General features: G+C 33.3%; 2 protein-coding genes across 2 annotated transcripts; both read left to right on the top strand.

Annotated features, from left to right (window-relative positions):
* Positions 1–2,728: 2,728 nt before the first annotated feature.
* Positions 2,729–5,154, top strand: CCX4 (cation calcium exchanger 4). Its single transcript, XM_047324654.2, has one exon. The coding sequence runs from the start codon at positions 3,030–3,032 to the stop codon at positions 4,977–4,979; it is 1,950 nt and encodes a 649-aa protein (XP_047180610.2). The 5' UTR covers positions 2,729–3,029; the 3' UTR covers positions 4,980–5,154.
* A 6,169-nt stretch (positions 5,155–11,323) lies between these two features.
* On the top strand, positions 11,324–14,479 carry LOC148191515 (subtilisin-like protease SBT1.4). Its single transcript, XM_088101802.1, has one exon. The coding sequence runs from the start codon at positions 11,433–11,435 to the stop codon at positions 13,755–13,757; it is 2,325 nt and encodes a 774-aa protein (XP_087957928.1). The 5' UTR covers positions 11,324–11,432; the 3' UTR covers positions 13,758–14,479.
* The last annotated feature ends 3,910 nt before the right edge of the window (positions 14,480–18,389 follow it).

Consider the following 18,389-nt stretch of genomic DNA (forward strand, 5'->3'; position numbering starts at 1 on the left):
ACCTTTTAACATTGGGTTTGAGTTTGTGCTAGTTTGGGTTAAAATGGAATTATCTTTTATTTTATTTAAAAATATGATTAGGCAACTTTGTAAAATTGAATTTTTGCTCATTTACATAATTAGGATGACTGGATGAATATAATTATTTAATATTCACGTATCTAATAGGCATATAGTTTTTGTGAAAGATATATTTTCACTAATTTTCTTCTTCTATGCTTTGATAAATTTATGTCTTATATTCATTTTCATATTTATGCAAGATATATGTTATATTTCTATTTACATATTCTTTTTAATATTTGCATATAGTTGCGAATATTTACAAAAGAAAAATTCTAAAAATATTAAACAAAATGTTTTAATAAAAATTAAAAAAGAAATTGTATAAAAATATACAAAAATTGTATAAAAGTTCCCACCACGATCATCTCATTGATCACAACCCAATACTTATCATATTTAGTTATTATGATTGCAATCATTGGATGAATAATAGAATTAGGATGAATAATAGAACTATGACAGAATTCACTAAATTAAAATTAATTTAATTTCACATGTTTTTGGGAAAACGACATTCAAGGTGGATACAAGTATCATAAATTAAGAGTGTCACATTATAAAACAATCAAATTTCTCACTTAAATTTGATTATGTTAGAACTTATTTTTTATTAATGTTATTCACATATTGAAAAATAACTTTGTCTCACCGAGAGATCGCCAAGCAACCTAATTTCAAAATAGTGAAAAATATTTAGTTGTGTACCTAATTATAGGACAAACAACCTAAATTTTCAAATAATGAAGAATACGTAGTTTTTTACCTAAATATATGATTTTGTATGTAACATATAATTTCATACATAATATATGAGTTTTTACGTAATATATGATTTTGTACAAGACCAATAATAAAATGGTTAGGAATTTTCATGTTAATTTCCCTTTCATCATTTTCACAAATACAAAAGCAAAATCAAGCTCAACAACTAACTCATATTTTGACATTTTCAATCTCAAAAATAAACCAAAAACTTATTTACTTCATAGCATAGAAGAATCAATTGTTTCCTAACACACACGTCTCTCTCTCTCTCTAGCTCTCTCTTCTCCCTCTCTCTCTCTCTCTCTCTCTATATATATATATATATATATATATATATATATATATATATATATTATATACTAGTGGGTATGCATATACATAGGTACAAATATTATGATACATGTACCCGCTTCATTAGCATGAGGATATAAAATAATACTCCTACCTGTTACCCGTTAGTATTCATTTATAATATCAATTTCCTACCAATTGCATATTTTATATGCATATATGAGCTATTTTTTTACATCCCTCGTATATGAGTTTGATATTAATTCGTAAGTTGTCACCATTATGAACTTCAACAAAGTTTTGTCTTTTGCATGAGGATTCTCTTAAGTTAATGAGATCATAACATATGCTCCATATATGATTCGAAAAATTGTTTCTTTTATCAATAACTAAGGAGTGTAATGATGTCTCCATAATATGATTGGAATTTCATCAATCCAATGGACTTTGACTTGCTCAATTTTTTGTTCAACTTGTTTAATATAATTTTTCGTTGCTTTGGTTTGATTGTTGATCTTTGATGTTTTATGGAACTTTAGAATTTTTTCAAAGCCTTTGTTAATTAAATGTCAACCATTAAGGATGACAAAAGAGTGGAGTAAAGCAAGCTTGCATAAAACAGTCTCCCAAAAGGAATTTTACACTTGTTATGGAATGATACTTGAAAAAGGTTTTACCTTTATCTATTTAGTAAAATAATCAATTTCGTTATTAACCTTTAGTGAGTGGGAATGATTCGAGTATATCCATTCTTCATGTTGTAAAATGTCAAAGCATAATAATTATATGTAACTCCTCTCCTTTGTTGAATAGAACACCACTTTCAGAACATTTTTGAATGAATGCATGAACTTTTTTTCTTGTCATATATCATATTTATCATTTCTTACCAATGCGTTGTTGATGGTTTATTTTCAAATAATCTCATACTCAAACATTTTGTACATTATTGTTTCATTTTATTCCATTACTCAATTTTGAATGATTTTAGACTTGACATTTATAAGATAGTTTCAAAAACTTTTGGATAAAATAACACATAAAATAATAAAGTGACAGGGAGAACTAATATCAATTATTTTTCCAATATTTTTTATATCGGATTTTACCCTTAACTACAATTCATAACTATTACTCTTTGAAGAAGAGTGAGACAAATGTCACATGACAAGTCTTAGAAAGTTAGGCAAAAAGTTTAAAAACTCACTTTATTCTTTTCTCACAAAGAAACTAATAAGCTTTAATATAGTCTTTGGTACTTAGTATGTCTCGTTTTAGGTACTTTTTTAAGATTGGGTAATGTGTTTTTTTTAAGAGTGGTCAGATGATGATTGTAACCATTAACAATAACAATAAGGTATTAAACCCTAGTACACATTAAATCTATATAGCTATGAAATATGAAATGAAAGAGTTTTAATAGGGAAAAGGGCAAATAGAACAAATAAAATTTACAATATAACAATTAAATTAAATTAAACAGAATGTCTTATATTATAACAATTAAAATTTACAATTTTTTAAGAATAAAATAAAACATAATTAGGATTGTAATCCCAAGATAAAAAATTTACGTAAATCATAAAATAAAAAATCATCGAATCTGTGTGGGTAGCTAGCTAACAAGGTTTTCCTCTGGCGGAAGGCGAAGGAACATCGAAAACCCCAAAGCAGTACCTTTCTGAACCCTGACTACTCTGTTTCTTCAATTCATCGGGTAAGTCCCATTATTCTTTAATTCTCACTTCACTTCTCTGTAATGCCATCTTTTCCCTCTCCGTTTTCCCTTAAGTTCTCTCCTTTGCGTGTCGTTCCGCCTTTTCGAGATCGAAACCCTAGACTATTTTCCGTCTCTGGGATTTCATAATTAGAATTCCAAACTCCTTTCTTCGATATTAATATTGGAAATGAAAGCGCCAAATACCTTTTTTGGTGCACAACATAGAAGTTTTCGTGGGGTTTTCAACTTTTTGTGTGTCGGGGTTTTGTTTTTCTTCTTTTACAATCGCGACGATATCATTCGCAACCCGATTCTTAGGCAATCCTCGTATTTTGTTAGCCACAAGTTGCCTCAAAATGCGATTTTGGGAGATGGGTCTTCTGTGATTCATCGTCGAATGGTTGAAATCGGTGCCAATACTTCAAGTGTTGCCGGTGAGGATGATTTAGGTGTGAGAGATTCTGAATTCTGTTCTGGGTTGGTCCACCATGATGGTTATGCTAGTCCCTGTGAATTCTTAGAGGTTCATCCACAGTGCTCTTCTGATGGATATCTTGATTACTTGAAATTTTTCTATTGTACATGTCAGGGTTTTAGAGTTTTTGGTTATCTAGGGTTGGGTGTATGGATTGCTGCTTTGTTTTATCTCTTGGGGAACACTGCTGCAGACTACTTTTGCCCTTCACTTGAGAGATTGTCAAGGCTCTTGAAATTGCCTCCAACCGTAGCTGGGGTTGTGTTGCTTCCACTTGGGAATGGAGCACCTGACGTGTTTGCTAGTATAGCTGCCTTTGTGGGTGCTGAAAGTGGTGAGGTTGGTCTTAATAGTGTGTTGGGTGGTGCTCTTTTTGTTACCACTATTGTTGTTGGAACAGTGTCGCTATGCGTTGCGGAGAAGGAGGTTGGAATTGATCGAAGATGCTTTATAAGGGATGTGAGTTTCTTTCTTCTTACTCTGTTTTCGCTGCTTATGATTTTGGTTGTTGGTAAGGTGGGTGTTGGGGCGGCCATTGCTTTTGTATCCATTTATTTTGTGTATGCGTTCATTGTTGCTGCCAATGAGATATTGAGGAAACATGCACAGAGATTGAAATTAGATGTTGTCACACCAATGCTTCCTGTCCAGGGAAGTGTGTTCTCTCTAGGCGTGGAAGATGATATTCCGATGTATAGCTCTTTGCTTGAAGACACTGAAAGCGATCCTCCCCGCCTTCCTCCATCGTTGCCCCAGTGGATGTGGTCTTCAAATGTGGCAATATATTCAAATCAAACAAGCAAAATGAGCTTTTTGGATGATGAAAGTCCTCCCTGGGGATGGACTGATGATGGGTCTGGGGAGAACACCAGGGTGTCCTTCTCAGTTTCAAAACTTTTTCTGCTGATGGAGATTCCACTGGCTATTCCTAGGCGATTCACAATTCCAATGGTCAACGAAGAAGTATGGTCAAAACCTTATGCTGTCATCAGTGCTTCATTGTCTCCCATTCTCCTGGGCCTTTTGTTTAGCACCAGAGACAATGTGAGTAATCAGGGTGTTATTCTTTCTTATTGTGTCGGTGTTGCTCTTGGATGTGCATTTGGTGTTCTCGCTTATAAATACACTGTATCTGATCATCCACCACGTCAATTTTTGCTTGCTTGGGTACTTGGAGGATTCATCATGAGCATAGTTTGGTTCTACATAATAGCGAACGAGCTTGTGGCTCTATTGGTAGCATTTGGTGTAATTTTCGGAATTAACCCATCCATCTTGGGGTTAACTGTATTAGCATGGGGAAATTCAATGGGAGATTTGATGTCAAATATTGCATTGGCATTGGACGGAGAAGATGGAGTTCAGATTGCTTTATCTGGATGCTATGCAGGTCCTATGTTCAACACACTTGTTGGTTTGGGAATCTCGCTGCTGCTTGGGGCCTGGTCTAAGAAACCCTCTTTTTACGTGGTACCTAAAGATAGTAGCTTATTTTACACCATGGGATTTTTGATCGCAGGACTGCTATATGCACTTGTTTTGCTACCTACAAAGAACATGCATCCTAACAGAACATTAGGAATGGGTCTCATCACCCTTTATGTGATATTTCTTTCTTTCAGGATATGCACTGCAATGGGATTTCTAACAGTTGCTGGTTGAAGTTGATTTTATCGCAATGGATCTAAATGAGCATGCTTTCTACATCTCTCTTTGTATTTCTGCAATGGGATATCCAAATTACACGTCAATGGAATTGACACTTTCCTTATAGGGCCCTTGGTATTTCTGTAGTCTAACAGTCTGTTTGTGAATCAGATCATCTTCGTTTCTTGCACATATATATATACATTTTACAGGTCCCATATCTACGAACAATATCAATATAAATACTAAATAGGAATAACTCTATTATATATACATAATCATTTAACTGGAAGAAAATAAAATTAAGTACATAGATTGTGTAAAGAATACTGCAATCTTTATGCTCTTAATTTTTCATCAATATGAAGATAAACTCCAGAGCAATTATTACATCAACCTATAATCATATCTCAACATAGTTTTTTTCCTCCCAAAATAATCTGCCTTAAATAAAGTGATTAACGCATAATTTAGAATCTCTTTATTCTTGTTATCTCTCACTCTTCTCATTGGATTTCTTAGGGTGTGTTCTTTTGGGTGTATTTGGGGGAGATGATTTGAATGGATTTGAGTGGATTTGAGTGGATTTGAGTGGATTTAAGGGTAATTTTTTAGTTGTTTTTTTGAGTGGATTTGTGGTTAATTGAGTGTGGAATTGGAAGTAAAGTTTGTGAGAATTAGTGTAGGATTTGATTGATGTGATAGATTTTAAAAATTAGTTTAATTAATAGAAATGAAAGATTACCAAAATGTTTCTAGCTATATATTAATATAAAATGTTATTTTTTAATGTAAAAAAGTTTATAAAGAGACCAAAACTATTAATAATTATTAAAATTAATTTTTAAATATTATAAAAATTATAATGTGATAAAATGAATTTATTTTTAAATAGGGAGTATGAAAATGAAACAAGAGTTGCAAGGAGGTAATCAAAAAGAGAAAAAAAAAGAAAACAAGAAAAAAAACAAATAAAAAGACAAAAATGGCCCTTGACCTAGGCCAAACCCTTTTTTTTGCTTCCAATTCAGAAAACCCTAGGGTTAAGTTACATCCCCTCCATTTCACCCAAAGAGGCTACGAGACCCAGGGTCTCTTCTCTAATCTGAAGAGCCTTAGGAAGATCACACACATAACCGCCTCTGCCACTCATGCCCCACTCCGCCACTCACTTCTCCATGACAGACATCTTCCTGTTGTCCCTCCTCCCTTCCTCCACTGCACGTGTCTATGCTGTCATTCTCCTCAACCCGAACCCACCATTGCTTCCATGGGGATCTACGTTTGACAGTGAGGCGAGGAAGATGATGACCGCATCACCCATGCACTAAGGTTAAGACAGTTCTGGTAACCCATTTTTGTTGCGACGGAGCAAGGAATCAAGGTATGGCGTCCCTGCAACCGGAAAAAAGACACACCGGCCATCCAAAGAAAGCAAATACGTGTGGTGGATCCGGATACAAGAAGCCTGTATCCGAATACGCTTCCTTCGAAAAAAATGAAAAACGTGTATCCGGATACGCTGTTTATTGGAATCAGATACGTCTTCTGCTTTAATATTAACGTTAATATTATGATTTTTTAATATTATAAAGGGTTGCAGATGGAGTCGGAGTTTTTAACAATCGTATAGGGCATGTAAGTCTTTTACTTATAAATCAGCGCAAATCCTTCCAATTTGGCGAGATGGTGTAAACAGTGCAATCCACGCTAAATCTACGTAAATCATCGCTTTTCCATCGTCTCAAATCAGCAAATGAGAACATGATTTCGAAATCATTCTACGCTCACAAATTCGCTTGAACAGTACAATCTGTTCAAGCGAACACAGCCTTAATCTTTATATAATCCTTCATGTCATCATAAATAAATCAAATTTGTCAGTAAAAGGTTGTAATGTATAAAAATAAAAGGTTGTAATGTAAAAAAATTTATGTAATACAACTCTTTCACATTTTCCTATACCATTTCATTTTTTTTATTATAATTATTACACAACTCTTGCTTTATTCTTTTTTTGTTTTGTACTTTCCAAGTCACTAAACATGGATGAATCTTCAGCATCGTTCTAGTATATTAGTAAAACTTGCAACTACCATGGGTGGCAAAAAAATTCAGTGAATGACTCTTCCATAGAGAAATATCATTTATTCTGATAACTGAATAAAAAATGAAATATGTAGATCCTGAACATTGTTATCTGAGTTATTATGAGTGCAGATGAGTTGGCCATTCATAAGAAGGTGATGCTGCTTTCTGTACATTCATCTTAAATACCCAACAAAAATATCTCCAAAGAGATTTAATGCAACCTTGGGTTGTTTTTATCTTTTTATCAGGTTAGAACATGCTTTAAAAACATGTTAATAAAAAGTTTTGAAAAATGATAACCCTAAATCTCCTAAATTTCCAAGTAGAGTATATTTATTATATATTTTTATTTGATATTAATTTATTTATTAGACTATAACACTTTAGTTGAATTACTGTAATTTTTTTTATTATTAAATTGGTGTAGTTGTTGATTAAATTTATGTCTAAGTAAATATATCAATTATAATACATTTAAATATTATATAATTATTAAAAGACCTTTTGAAATTCTCATAATCGTAATTATTCTTGTTATAACATCAACAATCAATTATTAATATATTTATGATTATAGACTAAACTTGATTAGTAGTTAAACAAGTTGAAATAATTTTTTAAATAATTTAAATTTTTCCTTAAAGGTCTCAACTGAGTAATTGTATTAATTGATCACATGAAAGTAGTGTGTAAAAATTTGTAAGCCTGGGCTAACGTTGCATAAATATGATGGAGACAAATGATAAAACTGGTACGACATTTTGGTTAAATTCATACCATATTCTGGTAAAATTCACATAAATTAAATGTATGTCTATTTTTTTACCAACTACTATAAATTAAATGTTATAATTTTTAATTATTTCTTTTGGAGGAACTTCTTCCGTAGTCATTAATCTCACATATATCAAAAGCGTCATTGTACTTCAGTTTATAAGAAAGCAAAGCATTAGAAAGAGATTTTGGTCTACTTTAATAACAAGTTCCATTAAGACTATTTTAATGATTATATTTTTTAAAATTAACTCAATCATACATGTGGTTTTATTAAATTTAAAATATTATCTCTTTTTTAATAGATCTCTTTTCGAAGTTCGTGAAATGATTTTTGTGTTTTAATTTATTTGTCCACAGTACTGTTAGGTGGAGAGCATTTGACTATTTTCTTTTTTATTTGCATTTTCTCATTAATATTATAGTTAAAATATTTGCACATGCTTTGCTCACATGCTTCAACCGTGTATTATATTATAATATTTCGTAATAATTACCAATCTTGATACTTTATTTTATCTCTTATAAGAGGATCTTAATATATTAAAAGAACATGTAATAAAAATTCTGCACGATCTGATGTAACATGTTTTAATATCTTCAAATAAAACTCGTGGTATTAAAAGAGGTGGATCAGAACGAATTATAAAACGCCAAATGGTCCACTAATGCAGCAGACAGTACATTATTGCATCATAGTATAAAACTAATAAAGAAACACTTAAAAAGAACTAATAAATGTTGAAGACTAAGGAACCAAGACATTGATATTTATTTTACACATCAACAACAAGGTAAAATAATTTTAAAAGAGATAATTTTTATAATTTAAAAAAAAAGTAAAAAGTAATAAAAAATAATATCAAATAAATATAAAAAAATTATGTGTATCAAAGTGTTGAAATTTCTGACTAAAGTTTAATAATTTATTAAAATTTTAAAGGATACCAAAGTTACTTTTTATGAAACTATTTCTATCAAATTTGTTTTGGGCGTGAGTCAAGTTAACGGTTCATCAAACTTTCATTTTTTATTATCATTTGTTTTTACATTTCGTATGATATATTATAAGCTTACGTATTTTATTAGAAAGTGAGTTTTATTAGTTTTTACTCTTGCATTTATATATTATAATTTATAATACATTTTTTTCACATCGAGATATAAATATCTCAGAGCGTGAAAGTAAAATTAATGGAAGATCTGATAGTGGTTACACAACGGATGGAACAGAAATGTCCACATAGATCTCGCTAGAGGGTGTTGCTTCCTCTACCACCGCACCTTTCTCCCTCCACCTCCCCTTTACTATTTTGGCCCTCAGTAAAATTTTAGTTTTAGGATTATTATTTTTTAATTTTACCCATTCACAACCTATTTCACTAATAACCTATTCTAGTCCCGTACATGAGTAAAATATTTTTCTTTCATTTTAACATTATATTTCTTCTTCTCTTTTTTTCGTCGTTGTGAGATACTACAAGTTGCACAGGTTGGTGGTGGTGGAAAGAATTATCAAGCAGTCTCCCTCTCGTGGTGCAGTATCGCTCTCGTGGTGCAGTGCGTGGAGTGGTGCAGTGCGTGGAGTGGTGCAGTGCGTGGAGTGCTTCCTGGTATTCGAATAAACCTTGAAATAAAACCCTAAAATAAAAAACGTAACCTTTAAATGGAGGTAACATCCTTCAACGGATGTCAACATCCGTTTAAAGGAAAAAAGATGTCGACATCCGTTTTACCTTAAACGGATGTTGACATCCGTTGAAGATGTGACCTCCGTTTAAAGATTACTTTTTTTATTTTAGAGTTTATTTTATTAGGGGACATCCGTTGAAGGATGTCACCTCCGTTAATGTATACTTCCTCACGCTGGTTGATGCTCTAGACGCTCCTCGATGTTCCTTCACACCACGGCGGCGACGCTCCTTCACACCATGGCGGCAATGGAAGCTTTCAAACCAAAAACAAAAACTATGGGTGATTAGCGTAATTTAAGATTGAATTGGAGGTAATTCGTAGTTATGTTTATGACGTATTTGACTGTTTAGATCAATCGCTCCATAGATAACATACACTATAATATTTAATCAACATTTAAAAGATTTAATTAAATCAAGATTTGTTTTTAAAAAAGAGCAACAAAATCAAGTAATGTGAATAGGTATGTATTTCTTGTTTTCACTTTTAGAAAATATTAACTTTAGTGATAAAAATTTGAGTTTGAGATTGATTTGATTTTGTTATTTATTCTAATATTTAAGAAATAACTACTTGATGATATCTTTCATGTCTATAAGAATAAAAAGTTACAATTTATGTTGAAAGTTACACTAAAAAATATTAAGTTAGTTTTCAAAATTGCTGAAAATGAAATATTATTAGGGTTTAGTAAATCAATTTTAATTAAGTTTGTGGTATAAAAGATTATATTTTTAAAGTTAAAAAGTACAAAAGATTGATGCTCACTCTAATAGTATTGATTTAATCAACTTTATTAAATAGAAATATTTATGTTTGTGTCAGATTAATATCAACTCAACTGACATTGATAAATTTTGCTTGGTTAGTGTTAGTTTTTAATAAATTTGTTTACTTCGATACTGAGTAATTTTAACTTTTTTATATTTATTTCATAATGTTTTTCTTTATTTTTTATAGAGTGTAAACGTATGCCATCCTGTTATTTCTCTTATTCTTCCATTTCTAGAAAATATAGTTTGAAAATGCAGTGAAAACCACATACGATGCGTGAAAAAAGAAACAAAACTAAAAGGCCGTAAAATGTTACGAGACTGGTTATGTCCACGCAATGAATTGGTATCTACTTCCTTATTCGATGGGGCCTTTCTTGTCAATATTAGTTATCCAAATCATTTTTTTCTTATAATTTTTCATTATCTTTTATAATTTTAAATATATTCTAAAACCCATAAATTATTTTCATCTTATAACTCTATACAGCTTTTCAAAGTATTTTACATACTTATCACATAAATGTACTAAAATTCAAAATACAAAAAGCTTAATTGTAAAAAATAAAACTTTAAATTTCATAACGTTAAAATAATATTGTAAAATTAATCCAATATCGTATCCATTAAAAAAGTTTAATTTTTTATTTTAGAAAATAGAAAGAAATTAACATAATATCATATTAAGGGACAACGTTCTTGTCAACTACTACCAAATTGCTACGCAAGTCCAATCTTTAATATCTCTCACAAACACACAAGATGGAGATGGAACCCTAGCCAAAATAATTTGTGTGGAATCTTTTGGGGTAAAAAACAAAATAGCATTGTTTTACACAGACAGCAAAAAATCTAAATGAGCAAACCTTGAAGGGCCATGCGTCCTTCAATTATGGGGTATCTTCTTTGGTGGGCCCCACGTTCTCCCATACCTTTTAATTATCCAATTATTATTATTATTTCAGGAACGACTCTTCACCTTCCCCTGTTTTTAGTTTAAATACGTACCGTAGTGATCTATCTTCATCAACGGAAACCCAACCAATAAAACCGAACCCAAACCCATGCGACACAACAACCTTATTAAACCAAACTTGCTCCAATTCTGAAGGAACACTACACACTCTCACTGCTCATGGCTTCTTCTCATCTATCTTTCCTCTTTCTTATACTTCTCTCTGTTCTTCTTTCTGTCTCATCCTCATCGGACGCTCCACAAACCTACATAGTCCACGTGGCGCAATCGCAGAAGCCCACGCTTTTCTCCACACACCACCACTGGTACACTTCCATCGTCCGCTCCCTCCCTACCTCCCCCCACACAGCCACCCTCCTCTACACCTACTCCGCCGCCGCCGCCGGCTTCTCCGTCCGTATCACGCCCTCACAGCTCTCTCACCTCCGCAGCCACCCCGCCGTCCTCGCGGTCGAGCCTGACCAGGTCCGCCACCCCCACACCACCCACACCCCGCGGTTCCTCGGCCTCGCCGACTCCTTCGGCCTCTGGCCCAACTCTGACTACGCGGATGACGTCGTCATCGGCGTCCTGGACACCGGGATATGGCCGGAGCTGAGGAGCTTCAACGACGACAACCTCTCTCCTGTTCCCTCCACATGGAAAGGATCTTGCGAAGCCTCGCGCGACTTCCCCGCTTCCTCCTGCAATAGAAAAATAATCGGCGCCAAAGCCTTTTACAAAGGCTACGAAGCGTACCTCGATGGACCGATCGATGAAACCGAGGAATCGAAGTCTCCGCGAGACACCGAAGGCCACGGCACGCACACCTCTTCCACAGCAGCAGGCGCCGTCGTTTCCAACGCGAGTTTGTTTCATTACGCTCAAGGCGAAGCCAGAGGAATGGCCACAAAAGCCAGAATCGCCGCTTACAAGATCTGCTGGAAATACGGTTGCTTTGATTCCGATATCCTTGCCGCCATGGACGAGGCTGTCGCCGACGGAGTTCACGTGATTTCGCTCTCCGTCGGCGCGTCAGGTTACTCGCCGCAGTATTTCCGTGATTCGATCGCTTTGGGAGCTTTTGGCGCTGCTCGTCACAATGTTCTGGTTTCGTGTTCCGCCGGGAACTCAGGGCCTGGTCCCTCCACTGCTGTGAACATTGCACCGTGGATTTTAACCGTTGGAGCCTCCACAATAGATCGAGAATTTCCTGCTAATGTTGTCCTCGGAGATGGAAGGGTTTTCGGTGGGGTGTCTCTGTATTACGGTGAAAGTTTGCCTGATTTTAAGCTTCGATTAATATATGCTAAAGATGCTGGGAACAGGTACTGTTACCTGGGGTCTCTGATACCTTCTAAAGTGCAGGGGAAGATTGTTGTTTGCGACAGGGGTGGGAATGCTAGGGTTGAGAAGGGGAGTGCAGTGAAGCTTGCCGGTGGGTTGGGAATGATTTTGACTAACCCTGCCGAGAATGGTGAAGAGCTTCTTGCTGATGCACATCTTTTGCCAGCTACCATGGTGGGTCAAATTGCAGGGGATGAGATCAAGGAGTATGTAAGGTTGAGTCAGTACCCAACTGCGACTATTGAGTTTAAAGGAACTGTGATTGGGGATTCTCCTTCTGCTCCTCAGGTTGCTTCATTTTCTAGCCGTGGACCCAACCGTCTCACGCCGGAGATTCTCAAACCTGATGTCATTGCTCCTGGTGTTAACATTTTGGCAGGGTGGACTGGGAGAGTGGGGCCTACGGATTTGGACCTTGATCCTAGGAGGGTTGAGTTTAACATTATTTCGGGAACTTCTATGTCTTGTCCTCATGCCAGTGGCATCGCTGCATTGCTTAGGAAAGCCTATCCCGAGTGGTCACCTGCGGCTGTCAAGTCTGCTTTGATCACAACTGCTTATAATGTGGATAATTCTGGAGAGAATATTAAGGATCTTGGAACTGGGAAGGACTCAAATCCGTTTACACATGGAGCTGGTCATGTTGATCCCAACAGGGCTCTTAACCCCGGCTTGGTTTATGATTCTGATACTAATGACTATTTGGCGTTTTTGTGCTCAATTGGGTACGATGCTAATCAGATTGCGGTTTTCACTAGAGAGCCTGCTGCTGCAAACGTTTGTGAAGGGAAAGTGGGTAGGACTGGGAGGTTGGCTAGTCCCGGTGATTTGAATTACCCTTCTTTCTCTGTGCAGTTGGGTGGGGGAAATGATTTGGTCAAGTATAAAAGGGTTGTTACTAATGTGGGAAGTGTTGTTGATGCTGTTTACACCGTGAAAGTAAATGCTCCACCTGGTGTTGCTGTTACAGTGTCCCCCAGCACACTTGTTTTCAGTGATGAAAACAAGACACAGGCATTTGAGGTTGCTTTTGGCAGAGTCACGTCCGATAATTCTGACAGTTTTGGGTCAATTGAATGGACTGATGGAAGTCACGTTGTGAGGAGTCCAATTGCTGTTACATGGAGAAGGAGTGGTGATTACTCATCATCCCTTTGAATGGCTATGGAGACACATCATTCCCAGGTTAAGGATTTAGTATCGTTCTATTTTTTTCTCCTTTTTTAGTGTACAAGCTACAAATAACAACTTTGAAGTGGTTGGTGAAGGTATGTATTCCAATAATTTGCGGGGATGAAGTAAGAACTGGGGATGAAATGTGATTTGTAAGATGGTTTGTTCAGTTCAGAATGTTGTAAATGGCGTCATGCTGAAAGATATATATATATATATATATATGGAAGCACTGCATCTCTGGCTTTGCTGAAAAACCTAGGACAACATTTGAATTTTTCATGCCTTTTATGGCTTGTCTGAAGGAGCCATGGCCTCTCATTATCATTTATTTCAATTGCTGTATGGTGTTGCTGTGGAAACACATGATTCACAGGTTATGGATTTATTAGAAGTCCCAGGTTATTGTAATTTTCTGTAAGCTTACTATTGCCTTGTTGTAAAAAGTACAAAAACACTTCTACAGTATGCTGTTTCATGTGGTGGGGACAACATTGATGAATGGCTTCGAAAAACTATGGGACTAAATTATGATCTTTGCCATGAAATGTGATTTGGATGATTGTTGGTCAAATTGTTGTGCTTCTGTTATGATGATACCTTTGCGGCTTTGAGGACGCTGTGATTTGTGTTCTATGATATCCTTTCAAAATCAACAGAAACCTAGCTATATAAACTGAATCCAAAATCTGATTGTTTGTTCTCGATTTATCAATGTATAATGTACTGTTTTATGATTTTACAAATTGTATAGTGATCAGTGACACAGAGAACTTACAAAAGGAGGGCCTAATGAGTTCACAAGTTATGCTAAAACTCGTGAAAGAGACGTTAAGATGTTATCATCGCTGGGGAAGACATATCCAAGTATCCAGCGCAATGTGTAAAATTATTTTTAATGAGAAGTAAAAATATATGGATACAAACCAGTTAATTAAGGCTCACCAAAATCAAATACAAATATTAGTTAAATTCAATATATTAAAACAATGATGTTTTTAAATTTGAAAAATAAAGAAAAAAAAACTTAAAATAGAGTTAAATTGATTCTTTCAACAACATATTTATAATTGACTATACACATTTATGTAACAAATGGGTAAGAAAGAGAAAGAGAAAAAAAAAAGATGAAAATTGTGACACAACAAACAATGGTAAATGGGATAAATATTCTTCATATTTATCCTTAAGTTATTTATTTATAGAGATAGTTATGATGTGAGATAGTAAATGGATGTCTATAATTAAGCATATATGTACCATTTTCATATTCATACGCAGTTTTCATATATATATATATATATATCGGGTTTGCTAACGTGCTGTTTTTTCAGTTGGTACATTTTAGCAATGTATACCAAACACCCTTACATATCATGGATTCTAAGTTTTATGGTTAAGGGTATTTTAATAATTTTCATTATCAAAACTAAAAAAAAGAAAAAGAAACCCCTCAAACCCTTACTCATCTCTCTCATTCGTCTTAACTCTTTCTCTTTCATCTCTCTCACTCCAACATTTTCTCTGTCATCCTACCGTGACTTAATCTAAAAATGAAATTTAATAATAATAAGAAGGGAAAATATATAACACAATCCTCCAATCAAAAATCAACATCAACATCATCAATTATTTTGTTATTAAAGTGGAAAACAAATGAACGAACAGAGCAATAACAACAAATTGCGGTGTCGCGGGTTATTGTGTGTGGGTGAGGGAGAGTATGGAGATGAGAGAAAAAAATTGGATAATTGAGGAAGGTGAAATAGGGTTAGGCAAGCGTTTCTGATTTTTTCAATTAGGGCTACTGTAGGGATGACAGAGAAAAGGTTGGAGTAAGAGAGATGAAAGAGAAATGGTTGAGAGGAACGAGAGAGGTGAGTAAGGGTTTGAGGATTTTTTTTTTTAGTTTTGATAATGAAAATTATTAAAATACCCTTAACCTTAAAACTTAGAATCCATGATATATAAGGGTATTTTTGTCTACTAAAACCCGGTACACATTGTTAAAATGTACCAATTGAAAAACACGCGTACGCGCGTTAGCTCTTTTTTCAGTTGGTACGTTTTAGCAATGTGTATCGGGTTTTAGTAGACAAAAATACCCTCATATATTATGGATTCTAAGCTTTGGACAATGACTTACCTCTTCTAGAATTTCCTTTCCACATAACGGTTTTTCTCTTCTGAAAAATATTTCCACACAGCTTAATAGTCAAAATATCAAACCTCCCTGAACATAAACTATTAATTCTAAAATTTAAAAACGAAAATTTAATAACAATAAGAAGGACAGAGATATAACACAATCCTCCAATAAAAAATTAATATCAACATCATCAATTATTTTGTTATTAAAGTGGAAAACAAATGAACGAACAAATCAAAAGCAACAAATTGCGGTGTCGCGAGTTATTGTGTCTGGGTGAGAGAAAGGATGGAGATGAAGAGAAACAAATTGGATAAGTGAGGAAGGTGAATTAGGGTTAGGCGAGTGTTTCTGATTTTTTTAGTTAGGGCTACAATAGGGATGATAGAGAAAAGATTGGAGTGAGAGAGATGAAAGAAAAGTGTTGAGAAGAATGTGAGAGTTGGTAAGGGTTTGGGGTTTTTTGTTTTTTTTAGAATGAAAATTATTCAAATAGTCTTGACCTTAAAACTTATAATGCATAATATATGAGAGTATTTTTGTCTACTAAAACTCAGTACACATTTGAGCGTACACAAATTAGCAAACTCCGTATATATATATATATATATATATATATATATATATATATATATATATATATATATATATATATATTGTAAAGTTAAATTAAGTTTAAAATTTATTTTTTAATATAATATTTGAATCATTCAAAATCTATTGTAATAAAATAAAAATTTATTGTTTGTTGGTATATGGTGTGATCACTAGCTATTCATCATTATTTCTAATCTCACTTGAAATAGATGCTTTTCTACGTGAGAAAAAATGTCTTAAAAATGAATATATAAAGATAAAATAAATTTATAACCAATTAATACATACCTCACCTTTAAAGTAATAAATATGGACAAGTTTTTGAAAAATATTTTATATAAATATAAATTGGTCTGTAATAAATATTTATTATTTGCAATTTAATTGGAAGGTTAGGGTTGAACCTAATTTGTTTAACTAAGTCTATCCAACCTATAAATGATTTGGTCTAATCAGATACTATTCGACTTGGATTTGATCTTGTCTCAACTAAAATTAACATGGACAAATTTAAATTTGGCTTGACACGTACCCAACTCGATTCAATTATGCAGTTATGACTCTATTTGAACTTGACATGAGTTTGATTTAACTTGGTTTGATGTGAATTTGACTCGACTCAACAACACAAAGACCTAATCCAACTTAGCTTAAGGTGGGTCCAATTCAAATAAGCCCAATGTAAGTTTGACTCGCTTTCACTCCACTCAAATTGACCTAAGGTGGAGTTGATTCTATTTGACACAAGTAGACTTCACTTTACTTAACTTGAGGTGAACTTGATTGGACTTTACCTGATATGAGTTTGACTCTATTTAGTCTAAAGTGAGACTACAAAATTTGAGCTAAATCTTATTAATAGTCAAGTATTTGAATCCATGCTTAATTTTTGGTAGTTGTTACATTTGTCTATTAGAGAAAAAATTAATGCTAATATGCAATTAATGTTAAATTATGTTATGTAAATTTAAATAGTTAATCACTTTTTATATTTTAATTATATCTTAAAGTTAATTATTTTTTTAATAACCACGCGTGACAATTAATAAAAACGAAATACGTATTTAATTGTTACAACCATTAACAGAAATTCAAAAAAACTAATAAAATTAAAATTATTAAAATAAAATTAAAATACTTATAAGAATCCACTATTTATCCAAATTTAATCAAGATATAAAACACTTTATAATATAATTATGAAAATTAATAAAAATAATTAATTGAGTTTATATTGGTGATATTAACTTAAAAAATCAGACTTTTAATATAAGAATGAACATAAATAAAAAATAAATCTTTTTTATATTTTTAATTTATTTTATATCTGAATGTTTGTGTGATCCACTTTTTATAAACTTATTTTCCCTTTTTATCCTTCTTTTTTTTATAATTTTGATTAAGGAGTTCAGCCTTCACAATTCACTAAGAACAGGAACAATAAGAGTTTTGCCATAAAGATTTATAAAAAAAAAAATTAAATTCATTTATAAGTTAAAAATATTTTATACTTAACTTAAAAATACACGATCTGAAATGTATTTGAAGGGAGAGGTGCGTCATCGAAGAGATATCTGGATGCAGGATAGAAAAGAGAAAGTAAAATTATCATTTGAGAGTTGTTCCTTCCACCACCACTAATCGCTCCCTGCACCACCCCATACTTAATTTGTCTTTGCTATAAAACGAATGTCAATATCTGTTTCACCTTCAACGGATGTTGTTATCCGTGAACGGAAGTTGACATCTGTTTACATATTATATATTTTAGTTTATTATTTTTATTTTAAAAAAAACTTCAACGGATGTGACGGATATGACCACATTCGTTTAATAGATTTTGAAAAAATATTTTATTTATTATTTAAATA

The sequence above is a fragment of the Vigna umbellata genome, chromosome 11 (assembly GCF_029865625.1).
Source record: "Vigna umbellata cultivar VRB3 chromosome 11, Vumbellata_1.0, whole genome shotgun sequence".
NCBI classification, from domain to species: domain Eukaryota; kingdom Viridiplantae; phylum Streptophyta; class Magnoliopsida; order Fabales; family Fabaceae; genus Vigna; species Vigna umbellata.

What these genes read in the sequence shown, in the direction of transcription:
- CCX4 (XM_047324654.2), top strand. Translation starts at nt 3,030, where the DNA reads ATGAAAGCGCCAAATACCTTTTTTGGTGCACAACATAGAAGTTTTCGT.
- LOC148191515 (XM_088101802.1), top strand. Translation starts at nt 11,433, where the DNA reads ATGGCTTCTTCTCATCTATCTTTCCTCTTTCTTATACTTCTCTCTGTT.